Source organism: Pipra filicauda, unplaced genomic scaffold, assembly GCF_003945595.2.
Source record: "Pipra filicauda isolate LSUMZ 115617 unplaced genomic scaffold, ASM394559v2 scaffold661_size620017_pilon, whole genome shotgun sequence".
NCBI classification, from domain to species: domain Eukaryota; kingdom Metazoa; phylum Chordata; class Aves; order Passeriformes; family Pipridae; genus Pipra; species Pipra filicauda.
This window is the reverse complement of record NW_024104822.1, coordinates 164,925-188,400: the sequence shown is the minus strand read 5'-3', so window position 1 is coordinate 188,400 and position 23,476 is coordinate 164,925. Positions and strand designations below refer to the sequence as shown.

At 46.6% G+C, this 23,476-nt stretch overlaps 1 protein-coding gene across 1 annotated transcript in view; it reads right to left on the bottom strand.

Annotated features, from left to right (window-relative positions):
* Nucleotides 1-20,514: 20,514 nt before the first annotated feature.
* The window catches only part of NEDD4L (NEDD4 like E3 ubiquitin protein ligase), a 40,074-nt gene continuing 37,112 nt past the window's right edge, over nucleotides 20,515-23,476 (bottom strand). Inside the window, exon 29 of the mRNA XM_039388529.1 lies at nucleotides 20,515-20,970. Coding sequence (XP_039244463.1) covers nucleotides 20,515-20,970 — 456 coding nt within the window. The remainder of the gene's footprint in view (nucleotides 20,971-23,476) is intronic.

Below are 23,476 nucleotides of genomic sequence, written 5' to 3'. Positions count from 1 at the left end.
GCGGGGCCGAGCGGCGGAGTTCGGTGTGAGGGGGCGGAGAGAGGAAGCGGAGTGAGGGGTTCGGTGAGAGGGGTTCGGTGTGAGGGGGCGGAGTGAGGGGTTCGGTGAGAGGGGTTCGGTGAGAGGGGGCGGTGTGAAGGGGCGGAGTGAGGTGTTCGGTGAGAGGGGTTCGGTGTGAGGGGGCGGAGTGAGCGGGCGGAGTGAGGGCGTCGCTGAGGGCGTCGCTGAGGGCCGGGCCGAGGCTGGGCTCCTCCCGCTCGCGCTCCCAGGGCACGGCAGGGTCGCGGTCCCAGTTCCGATCCCAGTCCCGGTCCCTGTCCCGGTCCCTGTCCCGGTTCCGGTCCCTCCCGGCGGCGGGGCAGCCGGCCTGCCGGCGGTTTCGAGCAGCCCCGGGTGCGGGGGAGCTGCCGGGGGGGCGGCCCCGTCCCGGCCCCTCGGGCCGCGCGCTGTGAGGGCTGTGCGGGCCCGGCGCGTGCCCCGCGGGCAGCTGCGGCTCCGCCGAGCCTGCCGCCGTCCTGCGGCCTCCCGCACTGCAGCCTCCCGCAGGGATCAAGTGTGCAGAGCGTCCCAAGGTTAAATAAGCTCTTCCTTCCCCTCAATATTACTTTCTTAGCAAAGACGCCACTTACACAGGCTCTTTTTCAGTCCATTTCCAGAGTAGTCGGGAAATCCCACAGGAAAAACAACACTTTCTCGCGTGAGCAAAGCAAACCCCAGGTACGCCTCGACCGTGCCAGCTGACGGTGGTGACTCGTGGGGAGGGACCCCAGCAGTGCCCGGAGAGGGTCAGGCTCGTAAAGGTGAGAAACACAGATGCTGCACGCGGGTGAGAAGCTGTGTGATGTGCACGCAGGTGAGAAGCTGTGTGATGTGCACGCAGGTGAGAAGCTGCGTGATGTGCACGCAGGTGAGAAGCTGTGTGATGTGCACGCAGGTGAGAAGCTGTGTGATGTGCACGCAGGTGAGAAGCTGTGTGATGTGCACGCAGGTGAGAAGCTGTGTGACGTGCACGCAGGTGAGAAGCTGTGTGACCGTGCACGCAGTGTGCAGCATCACAGAGCGGGGGCAGGTCTCACTGCAGCGAAGGGGAGGCCACTTGAGCAGAGTGTGCCCCGGTTAAACTGATGACCAAACCAGCAGTTAGAACTTCCTTTTTCATTCTTTCCATTTTCATTTAGCAACCTGTCTTACAGCCTCGTCACAGAAAACAGTAATTTTTTTTTTCAGTTTCCTTACAGCCTTGTGTTTTGTTCTACCTTTTCCTACCCATTTGATTCTGACATCCCTTCTTTTCCTCTTGTTTAATCTGTGAGTATGAGCAATTTAAGACTCAATAAGTAGGTTCAGAGCCTGCTAAAGAAGAGGATGATCTTAGAGGCATTCAGGAGAGATTAAGTTCTTTTTTTAAAATGGCACACATCTTCAGCATGGATGAAAGTAAAACTGTACATATTCACTGTGAAAAGTACATTCTCTTTTTCGGCTACACAAAGGAGTATCTGAGATAAATTTTATCTGAGATAAATTTTAGAAGAACTTTTGCATATAAGTTTATTGAGTACTCTTGATAAGTTAATGTTTATTTCTATAGAGAAAGAAGTACTTGATGTTTTGTTTTGCACAGTGTGTTCCATCCAGCGATATTCTAAAATATCCCTAATTCATGAATCTCTTTTGGTTTTTTAGAGTACATATGTGAGAGATGTTAAGGGAATTGGGGTGTAATTCTGTCTCCTTTTGGCAGCTATCTAGACACAGAAAGCTCAGCTGTTTTTCTGTTCTTTAAAGACCTAGAAAGTAGTTTCTGAGGTAAAGTTCTGGCACCCTGGAGCAATACAGCGTGCTGCAGTTATTCAGGAGGATAAAACGCTGTATGCGTCAAAGGCCCAAACAGAACAGCATGAGGCCCTATCCTGTCTACTTCATCAGTTTGGCAGTAATCCTGGAATGTATGCCAACAAAACAACAGAACCACGCTGAAAGAGTCTAGAAAACCAAAAGCACTCACCTTGAAACAAACACCTCTCTTACCCTCTTACCCACACACAGAAGCAGGTCTGAAATTCTACCACTTAGAGGCACTAGCATAGAAGCAATGCACGATTTAAGGGAACAGATGTTAAACTGCATAACTTTATGAGGTTGTATTACATTGTCTCAACTTATTAGTGTGTAAAATAGAACATCACGCAGTTGCACAGAACAACTTTCGCACACATCATTTTGGCTGTGTATCTCAGTTGACTGAGGGACTGACTGTGCCCCTCTGATGTTATACTTCACAGTTGTTTCATGATTGTCACAGAGCATGCAAAGCTCCAGAAAACCTGACAGCAGGCCACAGTGAAGGAACAGGGTTTCCCGGATCACCATATGCTTCTTTCTTAATTACTGTACTGTCAAAAAGGAAAACTCCACTTAGTTCGTATTATCACCCTGTGCTGACTGGTTCCTGTACACTGCAATAACTATCCCAGTTCAGCCACTCATTTCCCCCAGCTGAAGAAGAAAGTGAAGTAATCAAACCGTTTGTGCATATGTTTATGGACATGCGAACTTGCGCATGTATAAATATATATTCTAAACACACTTTGATTAAGTGGCAGACAGTCTAGGGATATCAAACTTCAAAATATTTGATTTAAAAGTCAGCAAATGATGTTTTCTTCAGCTCTTCCCTTTGTGGACCTTCCACTTGGACTGTTTAGCTCTCATGCCCCTTGGTGCCAAGGAGGCTTGATTAATGCCAAAAAGTTTGACCCATACATGTGAACATCTGTGTAACCATGTAGCTGTTCTAGGAAGCCTCCCAGCAGTGCCTACTGCACCAAAAGTCTTCATTAAAGCCCGTGTTGGTTGCAATGCCTACTGTCAAGATCTCTGTCATCCCTCTGTGATAACTCCTAGGGACCTGACAAGCATCTAACCAGGGACAAAGGTGAGATAGCTCAGGAGCAGCTAGAGACAAATCTCAAGTGTTTGGGATCTCTAGAATTGGTTTTCAAACTGATTAGCTTTATTCCATGTAACTAACAATGTCAGTCTAGTGGTATAACAAAATCAGTGTTTTTAGAAGACTTCTCTCATTCAAATACCTTTGTTCTCCTGTTGGGTGAGAGAAACAAATCACAGCTGCAATCCAGTAGCTTAGCATTCTTTTAAATGGCAAAGTATTCTCTTTCTGCTGCTCTTCTCCTCTTGCCTACGAACACAAAGGAAGAGTAGAGGATACATCACTAGACTGAGAGATAAAGATCATTGTTGACTTCCTCTGGGGAATCTGTGTCAGGCCCCTCTCTGGCTACCAGGCACCATGATCACCATTTCTCTCTGTCTTTTCAGCACCCTTCTAATGTTTTTGGTCTAATTTCTTATGGTAGTCATGAGGTTTCCTCGGTGAATGTGGCTCACGTTTCTGAAGTGACCCTTCTCCAAAGTGTATCCTACAGAGCATCATCTTTTAAATAGAAATCATCATGATTTCTATTTATCAAATTGGTGAAGAGAAGGTGTATTTTGAGACATTGTGAGCAATATTTCAACAAACCAACCCCCTTTCATCTCTAGTCCAAGACATCTGGAAGTAATAATTTTTCTTTTTAGAATAATAGAATCATTAAGGTTGGAAAAGACCTCCAAGATCATCAAGTCCAACCTTTAAAAAAAACTTATTTTTTGGACTAAAGAATTTCTTAAAATGTACCACAATTTTAAAGAGACAATTAATATTCTGACCCCAGTTCTTATTCTTTAAATTTCCTTGTTGCAGCCTTGAGAATTCTCCCTTGTTCCTCCTCCTAGTCCAGAAATCTCTGTATGAAGTGTATTACTTAATTTCAATTACAATGTTAATTACAGAAGACAAGTGGTTACTGAATCTTGCACCATAATTAATCAACCTGATATTTACTTACTACATTGTTCATACTGGATTAAGCTGTAGCTGGACAAGCAGGGCAAGGAAAGTGAGTGACAGGAGCATTATCACGGCACACTGCCTCCCATTGGGAAAGTTCATCTTCCTTCTGAAAGAGACGCCTTCAGGGATCATGTAATTTGAATTCCCTGTGAATTTAGTGTCATCTTAGCTTGACCAGCTCTGGAAGAACATATTAACCTCCTCTTGTGATTTTCAGAAAACCATTCTAATTTAGCAAGTAATTAAGGGTCACATGTAGGATAAAGAGCTAGATAAGCTTGGATTACGCACAGGAAGCTTTGTTTCCAAGGCAACCCTAGCAGAGGGGGTGTTAATGCTGAGGTCAGTCAGTTAATGAACTGGGAATGGTTACTGGCTGCAAAATGTATTAGAGCTGGGGAAATGAAACTAACAATTGCATTACCATTTAATGATTTGATGATAGAAAACAAATGCCTACAGAGCTAGTTATCACTGAAAATACTGGAGACAAAGGTTACAGGCAGTGGGACCGTTCTGCTAAGTGAGGTCATGAGAAGTCCAAAACAATGACGCCTGACAACCCAAAAATACTTTAGTCATCATTCCCGGCTTTCACGGCTCCCCAGTGTGAAGCTGTCAATGTTTGCGTAAGCTGCCGGTGCTAACACACGCACCCTTGTGCTGGGCGTTGGGTTCTGTCGGAGTTAGTCCTGCCCGAGGTCACTACCTGTGTAACAATGTCAGAATGAAATCGGCCGGGTGGATTTAGCACACTGAAAAGCAAGATACGAGGCTTCCAAGAGCTCAGGATGTAACACACCCTCTCCTAGGGCTTTAGGCTCTGGGAGCTAATCTCATGGGAGATTTGACAGGGCAAACACACAAATACCATGGACATGCATAAAATGTCCAAGCAGCTCATCTGCAGCAAACAGAGATGGATTTATTAAAACATGGTAATATTTAAAAAGCGGAATCTTACATTATTATTTTTTTTTGTATGATATAAGGAACATTTGGGAATCAGATTACTGTGCTATAAGGCAGCAGAACAGAACATTATAGAGTACAAAGAGTAGGAAAGACCCATTAGATATCTAATGCTTTCTCAGTTCACTTGTACCTTAGCTGTCCTTTGTGGTCTGTGAGAGAAAGAATTGCACAGGCATTTTTCAAAGCTTTCTTTAAGACAAACAAGCATTCTCTGCTTTTTGTGACAGTCAGATGACACTGGTGTCACAGAATATTCTGTAGCAGTTGGGTCATTCTTGCCTCAGGAATACAGGCACCTCTAACTTGGTGCTGTGCTTTTTGGAAGTAGGTGTCCCTTGTGGATGTATAAATTAGGACCGTTTTAGATGCCACCTTATGTCTGTTTTTCTTATGTGCAGCCTTGGCATAAAAGCAGGTGATTTTGTGTTAGACTACGTGCTTGCACTGAGGGACTTTAAATGGTCTGCTCTCTCTAAAATGCCCTGTAGGACTTTGAATAGGAAATCAGACTGTGCTGGAGGTGAGCTGACAGCTGTGTGGGACAGATTGAGACAGCAGCTGCACCAAAGGAGTCTGCAATGAGTGTTAGGTGTACTCTTGCTCATGGAAAAGTGTTATTAAAATGGAATGAGGAGAGATGTGGAACAACCTGTCAGGAAAGGCAGGCTTCCTCCATTGGCAGAGATCAGATTAAGGAAAGCACAACACAGCCAATCAAATGTGAAAATTCAGCCCATCACAAAACTGAAAACCAAGCAACAAACAAAGACACCAACCCAAAACAACAAACCAGGCAACCAAACCAACCAACCCCCAAAGCCCCAGGAAGGGAAATTACCTTCTGTAATTTCCCCGGCCCTAAATAAATAAAGTGATGGCCTTAAATAAGTGATGGCTTTAAACAGTGACAAGGAGAATTTATACAACATATTGGTGGATCTTTTGCTTTTGTTCCAAGTGCTGAGTACCTGGAGAAAGTGCCACAAGGCCACAGCATCTCTCCACAAGAGTTTTGAGGAGCAGCTCCTGTGCTGCTGTGTTGATGTGGTACTGGGCAGGTCAGATCATCTCCCACACTTTCTTCTTTCCTTCCCACCTGCTTCCCATGACAGCCATTGCTCTGCTTTATTCTTCATATTTCCCACTCCCAGCCTAAAGAAATCTAAATAGTGTTTAAATCCCCAAGTGTTTTTACCACTACGGTTAAAGGACTTGAGTAGTGTTGGGAGCAGTGATTTGTCTGCCTGTGAAAATGCTGTACAGAGAGGGACAAAGAGCAGAATTTTTTCTGGTTAGTTCAATGCAAAGAATCAAAAATGACTAAAAGTCAAAAGAAACTAAAAAGTTTATCTGGAGCTTGGAAAATCCAACAATCATGCTGGGTCTGTGGTTTCCCCAGTCTGACTAACACCAAAGTTTTGAGAGTGAAGTGTCCTGCTTCAAAGAGCACAGCGAGGCTGTTTTGCTGCAGAACACATCCCATGGCATCCCTCTAGGCTGGGAGTTGTCCTGGGGTGTGTTACTGCAGTGCAGACACCTGCTGAGCAAGCCCCAGGAAAGCTTCCAGCTGTGCCAAAACTCGCTTGGACCTTCTCTGATATGAATTTATCTTGGTATTGAACAAATGGAAATACCCTGCCTGACTTGACAGAACTTGATCTTTAAAGGAGTTTTGGTAGTTTTCTGCTCTAAGTCATACTAGTGTGTTTATGCAGTCTCAGAATCCCAACACCACTGGAAAATTTAGATATAGAGAAAGCATTTAGCTTAACCTGATTTAGCCGAACCTGGTTTTATTCGGCATTTGATCTGGCAGATGTACCAGCCAAAATGTTACCGAGGGTGACAAATAAACCCTGGGATTAATTCAGACACTCCACAAATTAAGTGGTGGGAAATGCACCAGCCGGTTATGCTGAAGCTTTGTAGCTTCCATACAGCTCTTGGTTGGTATTCAGCAAGCTCTTGACTTCTTAAGTGATTCCAGCTACCTTGGTTTTTTTCACTTTTCTTAAGTGACATTCCACAGTAAAGGAAGTAAATGCTTTTCACTGTGCAGACAGCATTATGTTCATATGTGCTCCATTCCCCAGATAAATAGCAGGGTAGTTAAACAAATGACAGGAATATGAGATAAAGACAAGGCACATCTCTCTCTGACACTGATTCGTGGATGCCATCACAGATAAATATTTTCTGGGAGAAGCAACTTGCTACTTATTATTCCTGGATCAAGACTAAAATCTTAGAAATAATGAGCGGTCATCAGTTAATAAAGGGCATCGTGCTTTCTACAGCTCCCTTAGTACAAGAGGCTAGATTTCAAATGGATGCATAAATTGGGTAGCTAAATCCACTGAATGAACTGCTGAGAACTTAACATGCTTGGGAGAATCAAATGACATAATCCAAATATGGCCTGTGGAAGCCTCACGGCAGCAATTACTGTTTTGATAGTTTCATTTTTCATAGATGTCTCCTCTCTCTCGTGACCAGAGACAGGACATGAGGAGATGGAATGAGGCTGCACCAGGGGAAGTTCAGATGGGATGTTAGTAAAAGAGTCTTCACTGGAAGGCTAGTGGGTCACTGAACCAAGCTCTGCAGGGAAGTGATCACAGCTCCAAGCCTGCCAGAGTTCAAGGAGCATCTGGATGACACTCTTAGCCATATAGTTTAGTTGTAATAGTCCTTTGAGGAGCAGGGAGACTCAATGATCCATATGTGTCCCTTATTGAGATATTCTCTGTCTCCCACTTACCTCCTTCTATGCTTTACTCAGCTCTAAGGCTGCAGTGACAACATTCAGACAGCTCTTCTCTGATTTTATCAAACGTTTTAAGAATTGAACATCCTCACTTTCCTCTTCAGTGAGAGACAACGTGCCCTTCTGTGGCACTGAATGGCTATTTTTTAGTTGAATTTTATTAAAAGGAACAATTGACCCATTCATGTTTATTTCGAGCAGGGATGAGCTGAATGGATTTAAAAACATCTAAACCTCTTTGAACATTAGGAATTGTCAAATTTCGGATCTTTTCAATCAAATGACCCAGAAGTGAACCATGAAAAACATGGAAGCATCCCTACCTTTGAACTTTGGCTTCTTGAGTGCAGCCTCTGGGGGAGCTGCTCATGTGATCCTCAGCACAGCACAGCTTGAACTGCCCCATTTTTTCACTGCTGCCTCTCTTCTGGCTACGTGACAAGTCCCTTTCACCGTCAGATGTCTTCCCCAGACTTTGAGCCTTGCCTCTGCTACACTTCTGTTCTCTCACTTGTTTTACCTCCCCTCCCTTCGTTTACTTATTTGCTTTCCCAACATTGTGTTTTTACTCTCTGAGACAAGAATCATCTCTTAACGGATCATGCATCACAGGAGCCACTTCCCTCCTTTCCCTGAGATACCAGTTGCTTTTTCTGGAGTGCCAGTGACTGTTGATGCATGCAGTACCCCAGAGGATCAGGTCCCTGGGCTGGCAAGGGCATTCCTCACTACTGGTACCCCCGGTAGTTTCCAGTCACACAAACCATAGGGGTGCTCTGCCTGATGCTGCACAGAGTTACAGCTTTGGAAAAGGCAGCAGTGCATGTGGGAGCCCTTCATCATACAGGGCAGGTACCTGTATTCCAGTGGGAGTAGCCAACAAGTATGAACAGAAGATGGAGCCAGAAAAATCGGGTAGCCCATGCTTTGTGCACTTTACTGCCATTACGAGAGAACTCTTGTTCTCAGTTTCGGGCAACCCAATTCATCCCCCACAGCACACTGCATGTAGCCCGTGGGCTGCCAATAGCCTCTGTCCTGAGCAACCTCAGCAGGGGAGGGGGCTGAAAGCACAGGAGTAAAAACCTGCCCACCCTTCCCTCGGAAGAATTCTTTCCAACCTTTGTGAATGTTCAGAGCCTTCTGTGTTACTTTTAAGGTTATTTCCTTTGGAAACAGTGGGTTTTCTCTTTCAAAGATCACCTGGTATAGGCTAGAGTCCTTTGCTGTCACCCCTCGTGCCTTTTCTCTTCACATGAAGTTTCTAAAAGGGCTTACCTATTAAACAATGCCTCGAGTCAATTTTTGCTGAACTAACATTTCCAGAGTGATCGATATTGAGGAAGAGCCATTTTCAGACTATGAGACAAAGCAGCAGGAAGGAGGACAGGGAAAGACATGGAAGTTTTGCTTACCAGCCTCTCTTCTGCTGCTTGCTTTCTCTGGGGACATTATTGGTGCCAGTAGTGGTGGTCGAGTGGCTTTGGTGCTTCCCACTTTCCACGCAAGTTGCTGCACCACAGAGGATGCACTGCCATCTGCTACCTCTCATGCAGGGATAGCTGCCAAATTCCCTCTGGAATCAAGGATTCCAGATTATCGTCCACTGATGGTAGGAGCCACTCACTCAGGCTCACAGGTGAGATGGCCTGAAAATGCATTCAGGAACAACTCCCAGCAGACCCAAAAGACGCTTCTGCTCTAGCAATGTGCAACACTAATTTAATTACAAATGTGATTTTGCCTTTGGCACATGACATGTACTCCATGCACTTTGCAACCATTAAACTACTGTCCACCTCTGCAGGAGAAGGTAGGATTTCCAGATCCAAACCTGTCGATAAGAGCAAGTGGTTTAAGGCACCTTTGGTCCCCTCATTAGCAGCATCCGATGAGATCTGCTATCCCGTGGGCTGGGTAAGTGGTTCCCACCTTTGGCACTCCTCAGGGTGGTAGGACTGCATTCATGTGCTGCATATGCCCCCAAACTGCAGCTGATGGAGCAGCAACCAGGCATTGAAGCCATCACTCACCAAGACTAGGAACAGTGGGAGCTGAGGAAGGATCCCAGCCCTCCTGCTTCTGTTCCTTAAGAACAGGATCACCATCACCTTCAGAAAATGAAGGTCATTCCTATTTAAATCAGTGCACAATTGGCCATGGTCATTAGAAGGGAGAGGGGCTGGGAAGCACCTTTCTCAACAGCGGCAAGGCAAAAAAGAAACGGGAGCAGGAAGTGGAAAGGGGTAGAACATGTTTAAGGATTGCATCTTGGCATGCACAGCGTGCATTTTCACAACTCGTGTCACACTGGTCTGCGGTAAACCAGGAGCTGTTAATACATGGGACACAAAGGAAACCCGAGGGACTCCCTCCTGCAAGCATTCTGGGAGAACACAGCAGGCCACAGGGACAAGAGCACAGGTCTCTGCAGGCACGATCCTGCCGTGGAAAACACGGGAACATTTTCAAATGCACGAATGGCAAAAGAAAAAAAAAAGATACTTGCTCAATTAGCCTTAAGGGGTCCAAGTTTTTTTCAGCTTTGCATCTTTTTGGACTCCTCAAAGCAAGGAGCTCCGTTGCCCATTTCACAGATGGATGGCTCTGGGAACACGTTTGGAGGAATTAGTTGTAACTTTGTTCACTAGGAGGTTTCTTTCTGCCAGCCTGCAAGAAATCCCTCGTTTTCATGACAACCAAAACAAAAACAAGTGACCATGCATTAAAGTGAAAAGAATCTCATTTAGAATGTGAATAGAGCTACAAATTACCAGGCATAAGCACATACCCAAGGAACTGGCTGTTTTTAAACTAGCTGGTTTTTCTAACTGAGGTTATACACAGGCAAAAAAAAAGAAAAAGAACAGAAAACATAAACAACAACAACAAAAAAACCCAACCAAAAACCAGAAGAAAGGGGAAAAGGGGGAGCCCTGGTACTTTATTGCTCTTCTACATAAATAGATCATAGGAATTGCAGTGATAAGTACACTGTGGTTTTGAGCTGACTGCAGGAGTTTGAGCTCCACTTTCCTCTTTTTGTCCAATAGGAAGCTGCTTAGCTGAGGCATTTTGAAGGATTTAGAGAATTGTCTGGTGGTACTGAGCCCGTGACAGGAGAGTACGAACATGTCATCATTGGGCAGCCTATTCCTGGAGCCCCAAAGGTATCTCTTACTTGTGAAAACAGAGGCTTACGGCTGCCGAAAAAGCATTCTGTGTCTACGTCTGCCTAGACTATACATAAACAAATTCAGAAACGGCAGGAGACTGTGTTTAACGCTGTATACTCTGATGACAGTACTTTGAATAAGATAGCAAAAAAAAAAAGTAAACCCACACTTTTCTTCTTGGGGTTCAAAACGTTCAGGATATTTCCATATCCGTGTTGTTATTAAAAATGTTGTGAAAGCTGTTAATTACACACCCAAATTGAGTATATTAAGAATTGCCAACAGACGGAGCATTTAAATATTTTTAAAGGTAACGCTTTACAGATGTATTTTTTAATACAAGCCCATTTGTTAACAATAGGCTGATTCAGAAGTGTCTCCCTGAGTAGCTGTTCCTGCTTTCCTGTGAGTCGAGGCCGCGTGTTACGGTGGGGAAGGTGAATTCCAGGCAGCGGTGGGGAAGCACTCAGGGCCACAGAGTGGGCATCTGCTGCCACAGGGCGGGCATCTCCTGCCACAGGGTGGGCATCTGCTGCCACAGGGTGGGCATCTCCTTCACAGGGCAGGCATCTCCTTCACAGGGCAGGCATCTCCTTCACGGGGCAGGCATCTCCTGCCACAGGGTGGGCATCTCCTGCCACAGAGCAGCTCGCCCCTGGGCAGGAGCGTTTCTCCTGCTAAAGCAGCGATCTGACTGCAGGTAGGAACTGTTACACACGACACAGGGCTCCGGGGGATTTCTAACCTGCTTCTGCCTCAGTTTAAAAGCAAAGGTATTAAATTACTTCGGACTAGAAAACTGTCCAGCCTGGTCTAATCTGCAGGGCTTTAGTTTGGCAGGGTGCAGCCTGCAGTGGCTGCCGGCGATGCCCATCCAGCGCAGCCGTGTGGCATGGCAGGAGTCTGTAAGTCATCCCGCCAGGTACTGGTGTGCACTGGCACACCCTGAGGTGCCAAGGATGCCGGACGAAGTGCTGGGCATTAATTTATTCCTGGTACTGCCCCTTCTCTCGCCGAGCTGAAATCCTTACAGCCAGTTACTAAATTCGGTCATTTCCCTTCTCGGCTGCGTTTATACCAACACGAAGGCATGTATGTGTTTGTGCACGCATTCTTATGGGACTTGTTTTGGTTTGGGGTTTTTCAGGTGGGCTGGTTGGTCTTGGTGGGGTTTTTATTTGTTGGGTTTTGTTGTTTTTTTTTTTCTAAGCCCTCATTAACTCCACTCACGCTGTCTTACTCTGTTTGCCACTGCTTAAGTAGTGCTTTTTTAAAAAAGCAACCAATTAGCACCTCATCAGCTTCAATTAGAGGAGACAAAAGCAGTGTAAAGATAACTCAATGAGAGGGGGTGGCACAACATCATGTAATCGCTTAAGACAGCGGTGAGCATTTACTGTGCTGGCTCTGCCGGGCCTATTCACCTTTTTTTCTTCTTTCTGGATGCATTTAAGACCCCCTTTTTTTTTTCCCTTCTTTTTTTTTTTTTTTTTTTTTTTTTTTTCTGGGAAGCCGGGCCTCCCAGGAGTCTCAGAGTCTCTCATTCAGGGCTACCTGTTTACAGCTCACCGAACAGAAGGACCTAAACAATCCTATATTGTACGCCTAGTGCTTCCTTAAACTTAGGCCTCCACAATGGCATGTTTTCAGAAGCTGGGCAGAATAAGTTAAAGGCTGGCTTTATACTCATTAAGTGTTCTGCTTGTACTGTCTTCTAATTACATGGCAGGGCAACAATGTATTTTTTTTTCTAATGGAGTTCTTTGGAGCAGTTAATTTGGTGCCTGTACTAAATGCCCCAAAACATTAATTAGTGTGGAAGGAACCCTAATTTCCTCAGCGGCTTTCCTCTCCATTTACTTCCCTTGTTTTCACATAGGCTTGGATGAGCCTCTATAATGAAATTACCTCATTAATGCCTTTATTCTTGCAGAGTAACTCATTCAAGATCTACCATTTAGTTTTAATTTAATGCTGTCAAAAGCAAAAGGTGCATTCATGTCTTTGATTAGTGCATTTTTTTCTCTCTAAAGAGTGGACAGATTTAAATTATTAAGATGGCAAGTAGTGAGTTATAATTGGATACAAGCAGCACTTCAGTGAATATTAAATGCTTTCAAAGCCTGGCCTATGTGGTCTGCTGACTATTAACTGTGTCCAGTGAGTTATTCTGTGGGGTTTGAATTAACGGCGCATTAGCTACTGTGAAGCAAATTGTTTAATTTTGTTTATAAAAAACGGTGAAGTTGCATTTATCAACATGACATTTAGTTGTAGCAGAGTTCAGTTTTCCCCATTATCCTATACTGACCTCATTGCTTGGTTAGTACTGCTAACACAGGGTCTCCTCCTGTACTCCACACTCTTGCAAAGTCTAACTGGAGACTTGCCTATGTATGGCCAGTAGGGTAAGACCTTTGTTTGCAGGAACTACAGAGTTCTAAATGTTGTCAAGCAGGAACCACCTGCATTTGACTACACTGATCATTTGCTCATGGAGTACAGTGGCACGGTGTGTCTATGATTTGTGGGGCATGCACAGTTACAGACTTGGTACCAGCAACTGAAGGGGCAGGAGTTAACATCTGATCCTTGATCTTTAGCTGTCTCTCTTCTCCCTCTTTTCCTTTGCAACTCATGTCATCAGATACCTGAGATGTGTCAGAGAAACGTGCATGTCAGAAGACTTAAGCAGCCTGTAGTCTGCTTGGCACATGCAGTTTATTATTAACTAATTACAGTTTATTGTGTGGCTGCAGTGCTACCAGAGGTCAAAAGTCAGAGTCACATCCTTGGGCCAGGAGCTCTGTAGGGCTCTGTGTAACCACTGTGCAAAGCAGCCAGTCACACCGGTGTGTCACAGCCTTGTCCCATTGCCCGGGGCCTTTCAGCTTTGAGCATCTCCAAGGATGGAGATCTCACAACCCCTCTGGGCTTCTGTTCCAGTGGTTACCCACCTGCAGAGTGATGTTTTCCTTTAGTAATTGTTAGGAAATTATTATCTTTTCAATGCAGAGGATAACTTGAATTGATAATATTTTAAAAATAACATGAATTATAAGTTTATTATAATGTATTACATATATTTATTATAAGTGTTTGACATATTTAGTGCATATTACACAGAATACACGTGCAATATATTACACATCTATTATGATTGCAATGACAAGCAGCACACAGGGCAGTGTTGTTTATCTTAGTAATCTTTCCCATCTCTGCTGTAAAAGTGTCTTGGGTTTGGATTCATTTCTCCTCCCAGCACCAGCAGGAGCAAACCTTCCATTCCCTTGTTCCACAGCGGAGCGAGGCCCTGGGAACTTTGGAGTAATTTCTCCTGCGGTGTCTCGCTGCCCTCTCGTGGCCGAATGATGCATGTGCACAGCACCGCAGTGAGTGTCTCATCTGCCTTATGTTGCTGCACTAAATTCCCAGGCAGAATGTTACGGCCAGCATAACCTCCTTTAATTCCTGCCAGCCTGGAATCCTCGCTTAACTTCCCTTTTTTAGCTCCAGTTATTTGCACAAACCCAGAGGAGCTCCTTGGCCTGAAGAGCTGCCCGACGGAGCGCATGGAGCCTGGCACCAGCCAGGCTGGAATGACTCCCCGAGAGTCCAGCTGCACTCTGGAGAAGAGAGATGGAGAGCTGGGGGAGGCCGCAGCAAGTTCTGAGGGTAAACTTGCAAGAGTTTATAGGGTTGAGATTGAACATATTTAGGTGTCAAGGTGATCAGATGTGGAGAGGTAGGGAAATTTTAGGGGGTTAAAATCTGGGGCAACCTGTAGCAGAGAGAATGAAAATGTTGTGTTAAAACAGAGGTAATCAGGAGTGGGCTGGAAGGGAAAGTTGTGGGGGTGAGATAGGAGAGAGTATCCATGGCAGGGAATGACTGTTTGGAGGTGAAACTGAGGGAATCAGCAGTGGACAGGGAGGGAAAACATTGGGGTAAACTCTGGGGCAGTGTGCAGCAGAGAGAAGGAAGATTTTGGGGTCAGCTGAGGCAGTCAGGAGTGGGCAGGTAAGGAAAGTTCTGGGGGTAAAACTTGAGAAAACCTCCGGGTTAAAAAATGGACCTTTGGAAGTAAAAAAGAGTTACTGAGTGGTGTGCAGGTGGAGAAAACTGTGGGGGTTAAATGTGAGGTGATCTGTGGGGGAGAGAACGAAGATCTCGTGTTAAAAACGAGGTGACCAGTTGTGGGCTGGAAGGGCAGGTTTTGGGGCTTCAAAACAAGGTTGATTCTCTGCGGGGAGAGAATGAAGCAAAGGAAATAAAATAAAGGAAAAGAAAAAATAAAACAAAAAGAAATAAAAAAAATGAAATGAAATAAAATGTTAATAAAATAAAATAAAAAGAAAGAAAATAAATGGAAAATAGAATAAAATGAAATTTAAAAAAAGAAATTAAATAAAGGGAAAATAAAATTAAATAAAATAATAAAAAATGAAATAAAATAAACAAAAATAAAAAGAAAGAAAATAAAATGAGAATGAAATAAAATGCAATTAAAGAAATAAGTGAAATAAAAGGAAAATAAAATAAAATAAAATAATAAAAAATGCAAAAAATAAGAAGAAAAAATAAAACGAAAATGAAAATAAAATGAATAAAAAGTAATAAAATAAAATAAAATAAAATAAAATAAAAAAAAAGAAAGAAAATAAAGTGAAAATAAAATTAAATTAAAGAAAGAAACAGAATAAAATGAAAATAAAATTAAATAAAATAATAAATAATGCAATAAAATAAACAAAAATAAAAAAAATAAAATAAAATGAAAATAAAGTAAAAAGAAATAAAATAAAATGAAAATAAAATAAAAATAAAAAAATAAAATAAAGTGAAAAAAGAAAGAAACGAAATAAAAGGAAAATAAAATTAAATAATTTCAAAAATGAACTCAAATAAACGAAAAGAAATGAAATAAAATAAAAAGAAAGGAAATAAGGTATTTTCTTTGAGGTAAACCGAGGTAAATTGAGGTAAAGTGAGGTGATGAGCGGTGGAGAGGTCTGGAAAATGTGGGGTGTTAAAGTCGGGGCAATGTGGTGGGCAGAGCAGGAGTGTTTGGAGGTGGGTTGAGGTTGTGAGCAGTGGGCAGGAGGGGCTAATTTTGGGGTGTCCCTGGAGTCGGTGCTTTGGCCCGCGGGTGCAGCGAGGCCGATCCCCGTGTCCGCTTTGTGAGGCAGGTGCCGGGTTTGGGGCTGTGTGTCAGGGAGGGCAGGGGGGCTGCGGCTGGGGCGCGGGGGGCGCGGGGGGTCCTTTGCGGGCCGGCGGTGTCGGGGCTGCAGTACCGGCCGTGTCCGCCAGGCGGAGACTGCGGGGCACAAGCCAATTATTCCCCCAACAAAATTCCAAAGCACATTTTTGGTTCTGTTTGAAGAACTTAAAATAACTTTAAAACCAATAAATCACCATTTCCTTCTTCTTTTTTTCCCTTTCAGGTGGTGGAATTGCCTCTCTGTCCGTGTGCTGAGCTGCGGCTGCAGGGACTGTCAGGCCTTGTTGGCTGTGAGTTCGTGGGGTTCTCCCTGGGAAACTGGGAATAATTATCCCTTAGGATGCAGAAATGTTTTCCGAAGCCGTTCCCCTTTTCTGTGCCTCTGGCTGACAGCTCTCCTCTTTGTGCCTTTGGCTTTCCAGCTGTTTTTCCCCCTGGAGAGGGGCAGCAGAAAGGCCCTGTGGGCAAAGGGACCTCCCCGTGTGCCCGGGGCCCTGCGGGGGACGGGCTGGACACTCTGGGGTCACCTCTGGGTGAGTGTGGAGGGGACAGAAGGAAAATAAAGTTATATAAAATAATAAAAATGAAATAAAAGAAATAAAATTAAAAAAAATAAAAAGAAAGAAAATTAAATGAATATAAAATAAAAAGAAAGAAAATTAAAGAAAATTAAAAAAATAAAATAAAAAGAAAGGAAATAAATTGAAAATAAAATAGAAAGAAAATAAAATGAAATGAAATGAAAGAAAGAAATAAAATAAAAGGTAAATAAAATGATTTTTAAAATGAAATAAAAGAAATGAGAGGAAAAAATAAAATAAAAAGAAAGAAAAAGAAAGAAAATAAAATAGGAAAGAAACTAAAATGAAAATAAAATGAAATAAAAAAAAGTAAAATGAAAAAATAAAATGAAATTAAGGAAAGAAACGAAAAAAAAGGAAAAGAAAGTTAAATAAAATAATAAAAATGAAATAAAGGAAGAAAATGAAAATAAAATAAAAAGAAAGAAAATAAAATGAAAATAAAATAAAAAATAAAAAGAAAGGAAATAAAATGAAAATAAAATAAAAAATAAAAAGAAAGAAAATAAAATGAAAATAAAATAAAAAAATAAAAATAAAGAAAATAAAATGAAAATAAAAGTAAAGAAAATGAAAATTAAATTAAATTAAACTGAAGTAAGCAATTAGCATAAAATGAAATTAAATTAAAGAAAGGAAAGAAAAGGGAAAGAATTAAATAGAAAAATTAAAAAATGAAATAAAACAGAAGTAAAAAAAAAAGAAAAGTAAAAAAATAAAATAAAATGAAATTAAAGAAAGAAATTAAATAAAAAAAAAGAAATTAAATTAAATGAAAGAAAGAAATGAAAGAAAAGGAAAATGAAATTAAATAAAATAATAAAAAATGAAATAAAACAAACAAGAGAAAAGAGAAAATAAAATAAAAGACAAGAAAAGAAACAAAAATAAAATGATATGAACTTAAAGAAAAATGAAATAAAAGGAAAATAAAATCAAATAAAATAATAAAAAATTAAATGAAATATTTTTATTTTCATTTTTGATATTTAATTTCCTTTTAAATTTCTTTTTTATTTTAATTTTTCACTTTCTTGCTCTCTTGTCCTTTTCTGTTCTTTTTCATCGATTTTTCCTTATTTTTTATTTGTTTTTTTATTATTATTTTTTTTTATTTTCCCGGTTTTTTCCGCACAATTCAACCCCTCGGCTCCCGCCGGGATTGACGGAGGGAGCGGCCAATGGGAGGGCGGGGAAGGCGGGGCAATGCCGCGTAGCCACCAATCAGAGCGCGAGGCCGCGTTCCCAGCAGCCAATGAGGAGGCGGCGGGGGTGGGTTGCAGAGCTTCTCTTTTCCCTTTCCCGGCCTTTCAAGAGAATAAGAACAACATTGAACCGGGAAATAAAGTTTAAACATTTTATTATGAAATTTTTTTAAACCCATTCCACATTCCGGGAAAAATCCAGTCCCGGTTTTTCCGGGATCCCAAAGGGCCGGGGGAGCCCCAGGGGTGGCCGGTGAGGATGAGGGCGAAAGGGCAGGAAATGTGAGGAAAAAGGGGGAGAAACGTGAGGGAAACGTGAAGGTAAAAAGGGCCAGAAACATGAGGGGGAAAGGGCGGGAAACGTGAGGGCAGGGGGGCTGCGGCTGGGGCGCGGGGGGCGCGGGGGGTCCTTTGCGGGCCGGCGGTGTCGGGGCTGCAGTACCGGCCGTGTCCGCCAGGCGGAGACTGCGGGGCACAAGCCAATTATTCCCCCAACAAAATTCCAAAGCACATTTTTGGTTCTGTTTGAAGAACTTAAAATAACTTTAAAACCAATAAATCACCATTTCCTTCTTTTTTTTCCCTTTCAGGTTGTGGAATTGCCTCTCTGTCCGTGTGCTGAGCTGCAGCTGCAGGGACTGTCAGGCCTTGTTGGCTGTGAGTTCGTGGGGTTCTCCCTGGGAAACTGGGAATAATTATCCCTTAGGATGCAGAAATGTTTTCCGAAGCCGTTCCCCTTTTCTGTGCCTCTGGCTGACAGCTCTCCTCTTTGTGCCTTTGGCTTTCCAGCTGTTTTTCCCCCTGGAGAGGGGCAGGAGAAAGGCCCTGTGGGCAAAGGGACCTCCCCGTGTGCCCGGGGCCCTGCGGGGGACAGGATGGACACTCTGGGGGCACTCTGAGGGGTGAGTGGAGAGCCTGGGGGCAGAATGTGAGTTCACCTCCGGGGAATAAAGAGGGCACGTTTGTGAGGGAAGAGCTGAGGTCACGTGTTTAACCACATTGGCCAAGGTTGTGTTTGCACAAACTGGGGCCAGAAGTGAAGGTCAATCCAAAGGAAGCCCTGCTCAACCTCCAAATCCCAGGATAAGTTCTACAGGCTGCTAATTGAGGGACTAAACCTACACATAAACGGAACCAAGAGCACTAATAAGGTCCCTGGGAATCCCATTACATTGTTGTCATAGAGTTTTTAACAGATTTTGAAGTTTTTTATGACAGCAATATGTTTCTTCCTATGGATTTCCCCTCTGCAGGATTTGGGGTTGGTTTAGGTTTTGAATCCCTCCCAGTGGCCCTGACACTGCTCAGGAGCTGGCAGGACAAACAGAGTCAGAGCCCCTGGCAGGCGCAGGGGGTTTTCTCCACGAGTGGATCCAGCCTGGCCAGGTGGGATCCGCTTTGGCTCCCGGCTTCTGCTAGAGACAGAATGTGTTCCGTTGATTGGAATGAGAATCCAGGAGCTTCATGTCCTGGAGGTTTCCTGGGCAGCTGATCCACTCTGCCCCGTGTCCTGCTCTCAGTTCCTGCCCAGCCAGAGCCAAAGGCGACAAGGGCACGAGCAGTCACAGCCTGGATAGGGAATGGGGGACTGGCTTGTGTAGAATTCACCTGAAAAGTAAGTAAAAAGGATGATGGGAATATCTGGGTCCTCATGGAACCTGCTGGAAGTAGAGAAGCACAGCCCCAGATCTCCAACTCTGAGTGGAGTTGTGGAATCTAAACCAGCAGGAACTGATACCCCAAAGTGAACATCAAGAGAACAGGACCACATCCCTGCCTTCGGGGCACCCCGGGTCTGACCCGCCTGTTCCAGCTGTCCAGGGGTTCTGCAGTTCTGGTTGGGTCCCCGAAAAACTGCGAATTGCATCCAAGCCCAACTTTCTCCAACGCTCCCCTTTTATTTTCAGGCATCTCCGAGGGCTCTTGCTCAGGATTTAGTGCTGCTGAGGGCAGATGGCCCCGGCTTTACCAGTGCTGCTGGCTGCCGGCTCCGGCTGGAAGGGCAGGGATTTGGGGTGGGTGGGACACACGTGGGGGGCACGTGGGAGCTCTGGGAGGTGGGCCCTGAGAATGGCTGCCCGTGCTGCTCCACAAACACGATGTGCCTGCATTCCCAAGTGCCAGCAGCGTCAGCATAAAAGAGGAGATTCATTTTCCGGGAATTACATCGCTGGCACTCGGAAAGCCTTTGGGGTGTTTTGGGCAGCATCAGGGCTGGATTCCTTTTTGCCCATCCGCAGCCGGTCCCAGCCCAGCTGGCCGTGCTCCCTGCGGCCCGTCCGTGCAGAGGAGGGAGAGCTGCGGAGATTTATTAAGAGTGCATTTCCTGACAGTATTTGTCTGCAGTCTTTCCCTCCTTTGACTCCCAGGGCAGCGTCCGGTTTTCCTATTTCCTCTTGTGTAGCTGTTTGCATCCTAGGCAGGACCTGCCTCATCTGGAAATAAAGATTAAATATTTGAAGTGGGTTTTTAAAACCAGAGGGTTTGCCAGTGGAGGGTGGGAGTTGCAGATACGGGGGGGGAGAAGAAGGAGAGCATCAGGTGTGGGATGAGCTGCACCTCCTTGAGTGCGGGGAAGAAGTGGCCGTTGGAAATTGCCGAAGTTGCGAAGGCGGGAGGGGACTGCTGAAAGCAGAGCCGGGAGCGGGCTGTGCCGGAGCCGCGGCACGGTCAGTGCCCGCTCCGGGGCCGGCTGCGCTGCCGGGGCTGCCCGAGCGCGGACACGGGGACAGACGGGGGGGAGCCCAGCCCCGCCCTCGGGGGAGGAGCGAGGCGGGAGCGGGGCCTCGGGGGGCGGGGCCGGCGCAGGTGCGCGAGGCCGCAGTGCGCGTGCGCAGAGCAGAGGAGCGCGAGGCCGCAGGGCGCGTGCGCAAGACAGAGGAGCGCGAGGCTGCAGCGCGCGTGCGCCATGTACAGGTGCGCGAGGCCGCAGCGCGCGTGCGCGGGGCACAGGTGCGCGAGGCCGCAAGGCGCATGCGCGAGGTACAGGTGGTGCTCGAGGCCGCAGCGCGCGTGCGCGAGGCACAGGTGCACGGGGCGGGGCCGAGGTGATTTAAGGCCCCGTGAGGAGCCGCCGGCGCCATTTTGCAGGTGTTCGGCGGAGGAGGCGGCAGCGGCCGCGCCGGGCTCCCCCGGCGGGGCCCAGGGATGGCCACGGCCATCCACCCCTACCCCTCTTCACCTCTCCTTCCTCCCCTCCTTTCCTTCCCCCGTACCTCCCTCTTCCTCCTCCTCTTTTCCCCCGAGCCGCTCTCCCCCCAGCACCGCTCCGCGCCCCCTCCGCTCCCCGGCTCCCCTCAGCCCTCCTTCCTCCCTCTCCTCCCACCACCCTTCCCGCTCCCCCTGCCCCGGCTCCCTCTCCGCCCTCTCCCTTCTCTCCTGCACACCCCGACCCCCCCCGGACCCCTCCTCCTTTCCCTCCCCCGGCCTCCCTCTGCCCTCGCCTCGCCCCGCTCCGCACCCGAACCCCGCACCCCGCTCCGGGCCTGTCCCCCCGCCCCAGCCTTCCTTCCTCCCCTGCTGCCTGCCCGGCCCTTCCCCGCTGCCCAACCCCAACGCCCCTCTCTGCCCTCTCTAGTGCCCCTCTCACTTCTCCCTCTATTCCCTCTCAATTCCCCCTCTCACTTCTCCCTCTATTCCCTCTCAATTCCCCCTCGATTTCTCATCTTTTCCATCTCAGTTCCCCCTTTGTTCCCTCTCAATTCCCCCTCGATTCCCCCTGTTTTCCCTCTCAGTTCTCCCTCTATTCCCTCTCAATTCCCCCCCTATTTCCCATCTTTTCCCTCTCACTTCTCCCTCTGTTCCCTCTCAGTTCTTCTTCTATTCCCTCTCAGTTCTTCTTTTTTTCCCTCTCAGTTCCCCCTCGATTTCCCATCTTTTCCCTCTCAATTCCCCCATGATTTCCCATCTTTCCCCTCTCAGTTCTCCTTCTATTCCCTCTCAGTTCTTCTTTTTTTTCCCTCTCAATTCCCCCTCTGTTTCCCATCTTTTCCCTCTCAGTTCTTCTTCTTTTCCCTCTCAATTCCCCCTCGATTTCCCATCTTTCCCCTCTCACTTCTCCCTCTATTCCCTCTCAGTTCTTCTTTTTTTTCCCTCTCAATTCCCCCTCTGTTTCCCATCTTTTCCCTCTCAGTTCTTCTTTTTTTCCCTCTCAATTCTCCCTCGATTTCCCATCTTTTCCCTCTCAGATCTCCCTCTATTCTCTCTGAGTTCTCCTTCTATTCCCTCTCAATTCTCCCTTGATTTCCCATCTTTTCCCTCTCAATTCTCCTGTTCTCTCAGTTCTTCTTCTATTCCCTCTCAATTGCTCCTCTATTTCCCATCTTTTCCCTCTCAGTTCACCCTCTATTCCCTCTCAGATCTCCTATTCCCTCTCGATTTCCCATCTTTTCCCTCTCAATTCCCCCTCTCTTTCCCATCTTTTCCCTCTCAATTCTCCCTCGATTTTCTGTCTTTTCCCTCTCACTTCTCCTTCTATTCCCTCTCAATTCCCCCTCGATTCCCATCTTTTCCCTCTCAGTTTCCCTCTATTCCCTCTCAGTTCCCCCCCTATTTCCCATCTTTTCCTTCTCAATTCTCCTTCTGTTCTCTCAGTTTCCCTCTATTCCCTCTCAATTCCCCCCCTATTTCCCATCTTTTCCCTCTCAATTCCCCCTCTGTTCCCTCTCAGATCTCCTTCTGTTCCCTCTCAGTTCTTCTTTTCTTCCCTCTCAATTCCCCCTCTCTTTCCCATCTTTTCCCTCTCAATTCCCCCTCGATTTCCCATCTTTTCCCTCTCAATTCTCCCTCGATTTCCCATCTTTTCCCTTTCAGTTCTTCTGTTCCCTCTCAGTTCTTCTTTTCTTCCCTCTCAGTTCCCCCTCTCTTTCCCATCTATTCCCTCTCAGTTCCCCCTCTGTTTCCCACCCCGGTGTCCCTCGCTGTCCCCCCTGTCCCCCCCTGTCCCCCGGGCCGTGTCCCCGCAGCCGCGGGCTTGGGGGCGCCGGTTTGAATAAAGCCGCGCAGGCCGGACCCGGCGCCCCCCCTGGATCCCCCTTTGCACGGGGCCGGGCCCGCTCGGCGGGTCCCCCCCTTCAGTGTCCAAGCACCGCCCGACACCGCCGGGGCTCCGGCCCGTCCCGACATCACACGGGGGGCTCCGCGGGCGGGGGCGGGGGGGCAAAGGCCGCGGCTTCGCTCTCGGCAATGGACGGCAAGAGAGGGCCCTGGATTGCCGGGAGCGAAGCCGGGGCCGTTTGGGGCGGGGGGAGGCGGGGGGGCAGGGGATGGGGGGGGAGGAGGGCGGGGGGACCCCCCTCCGGAGGAGAGGGGTCCCGGGGTGGGAGGGGAGGGGGGAGGAGGGCGGGGGGTGGGGGGACCCCCCTCCGGAGGAGGAGGTCCCGGGGTGGGAGGGGAGCAGGGGGGAGTTCCCCCCTCTTCCTCTCCCACCTCGGGACCCCCTTCCCCGGGGGGCGGTCGGGGGGACCCCCCTCCAGAGGAGCGGGGTCCCGGGGTGGGAGGGGGCGAGGGGGGAGTTACCCCATCCGACCCGTCCCACCTCGGGACTCCCTCCTCGGGGGGGCGGTCGGTTGACCCCCATCCAGAGGAGCGGGGTCCCGGGGTGGGAGGGGTCGAGGGGGGAGTTCCCACCTCC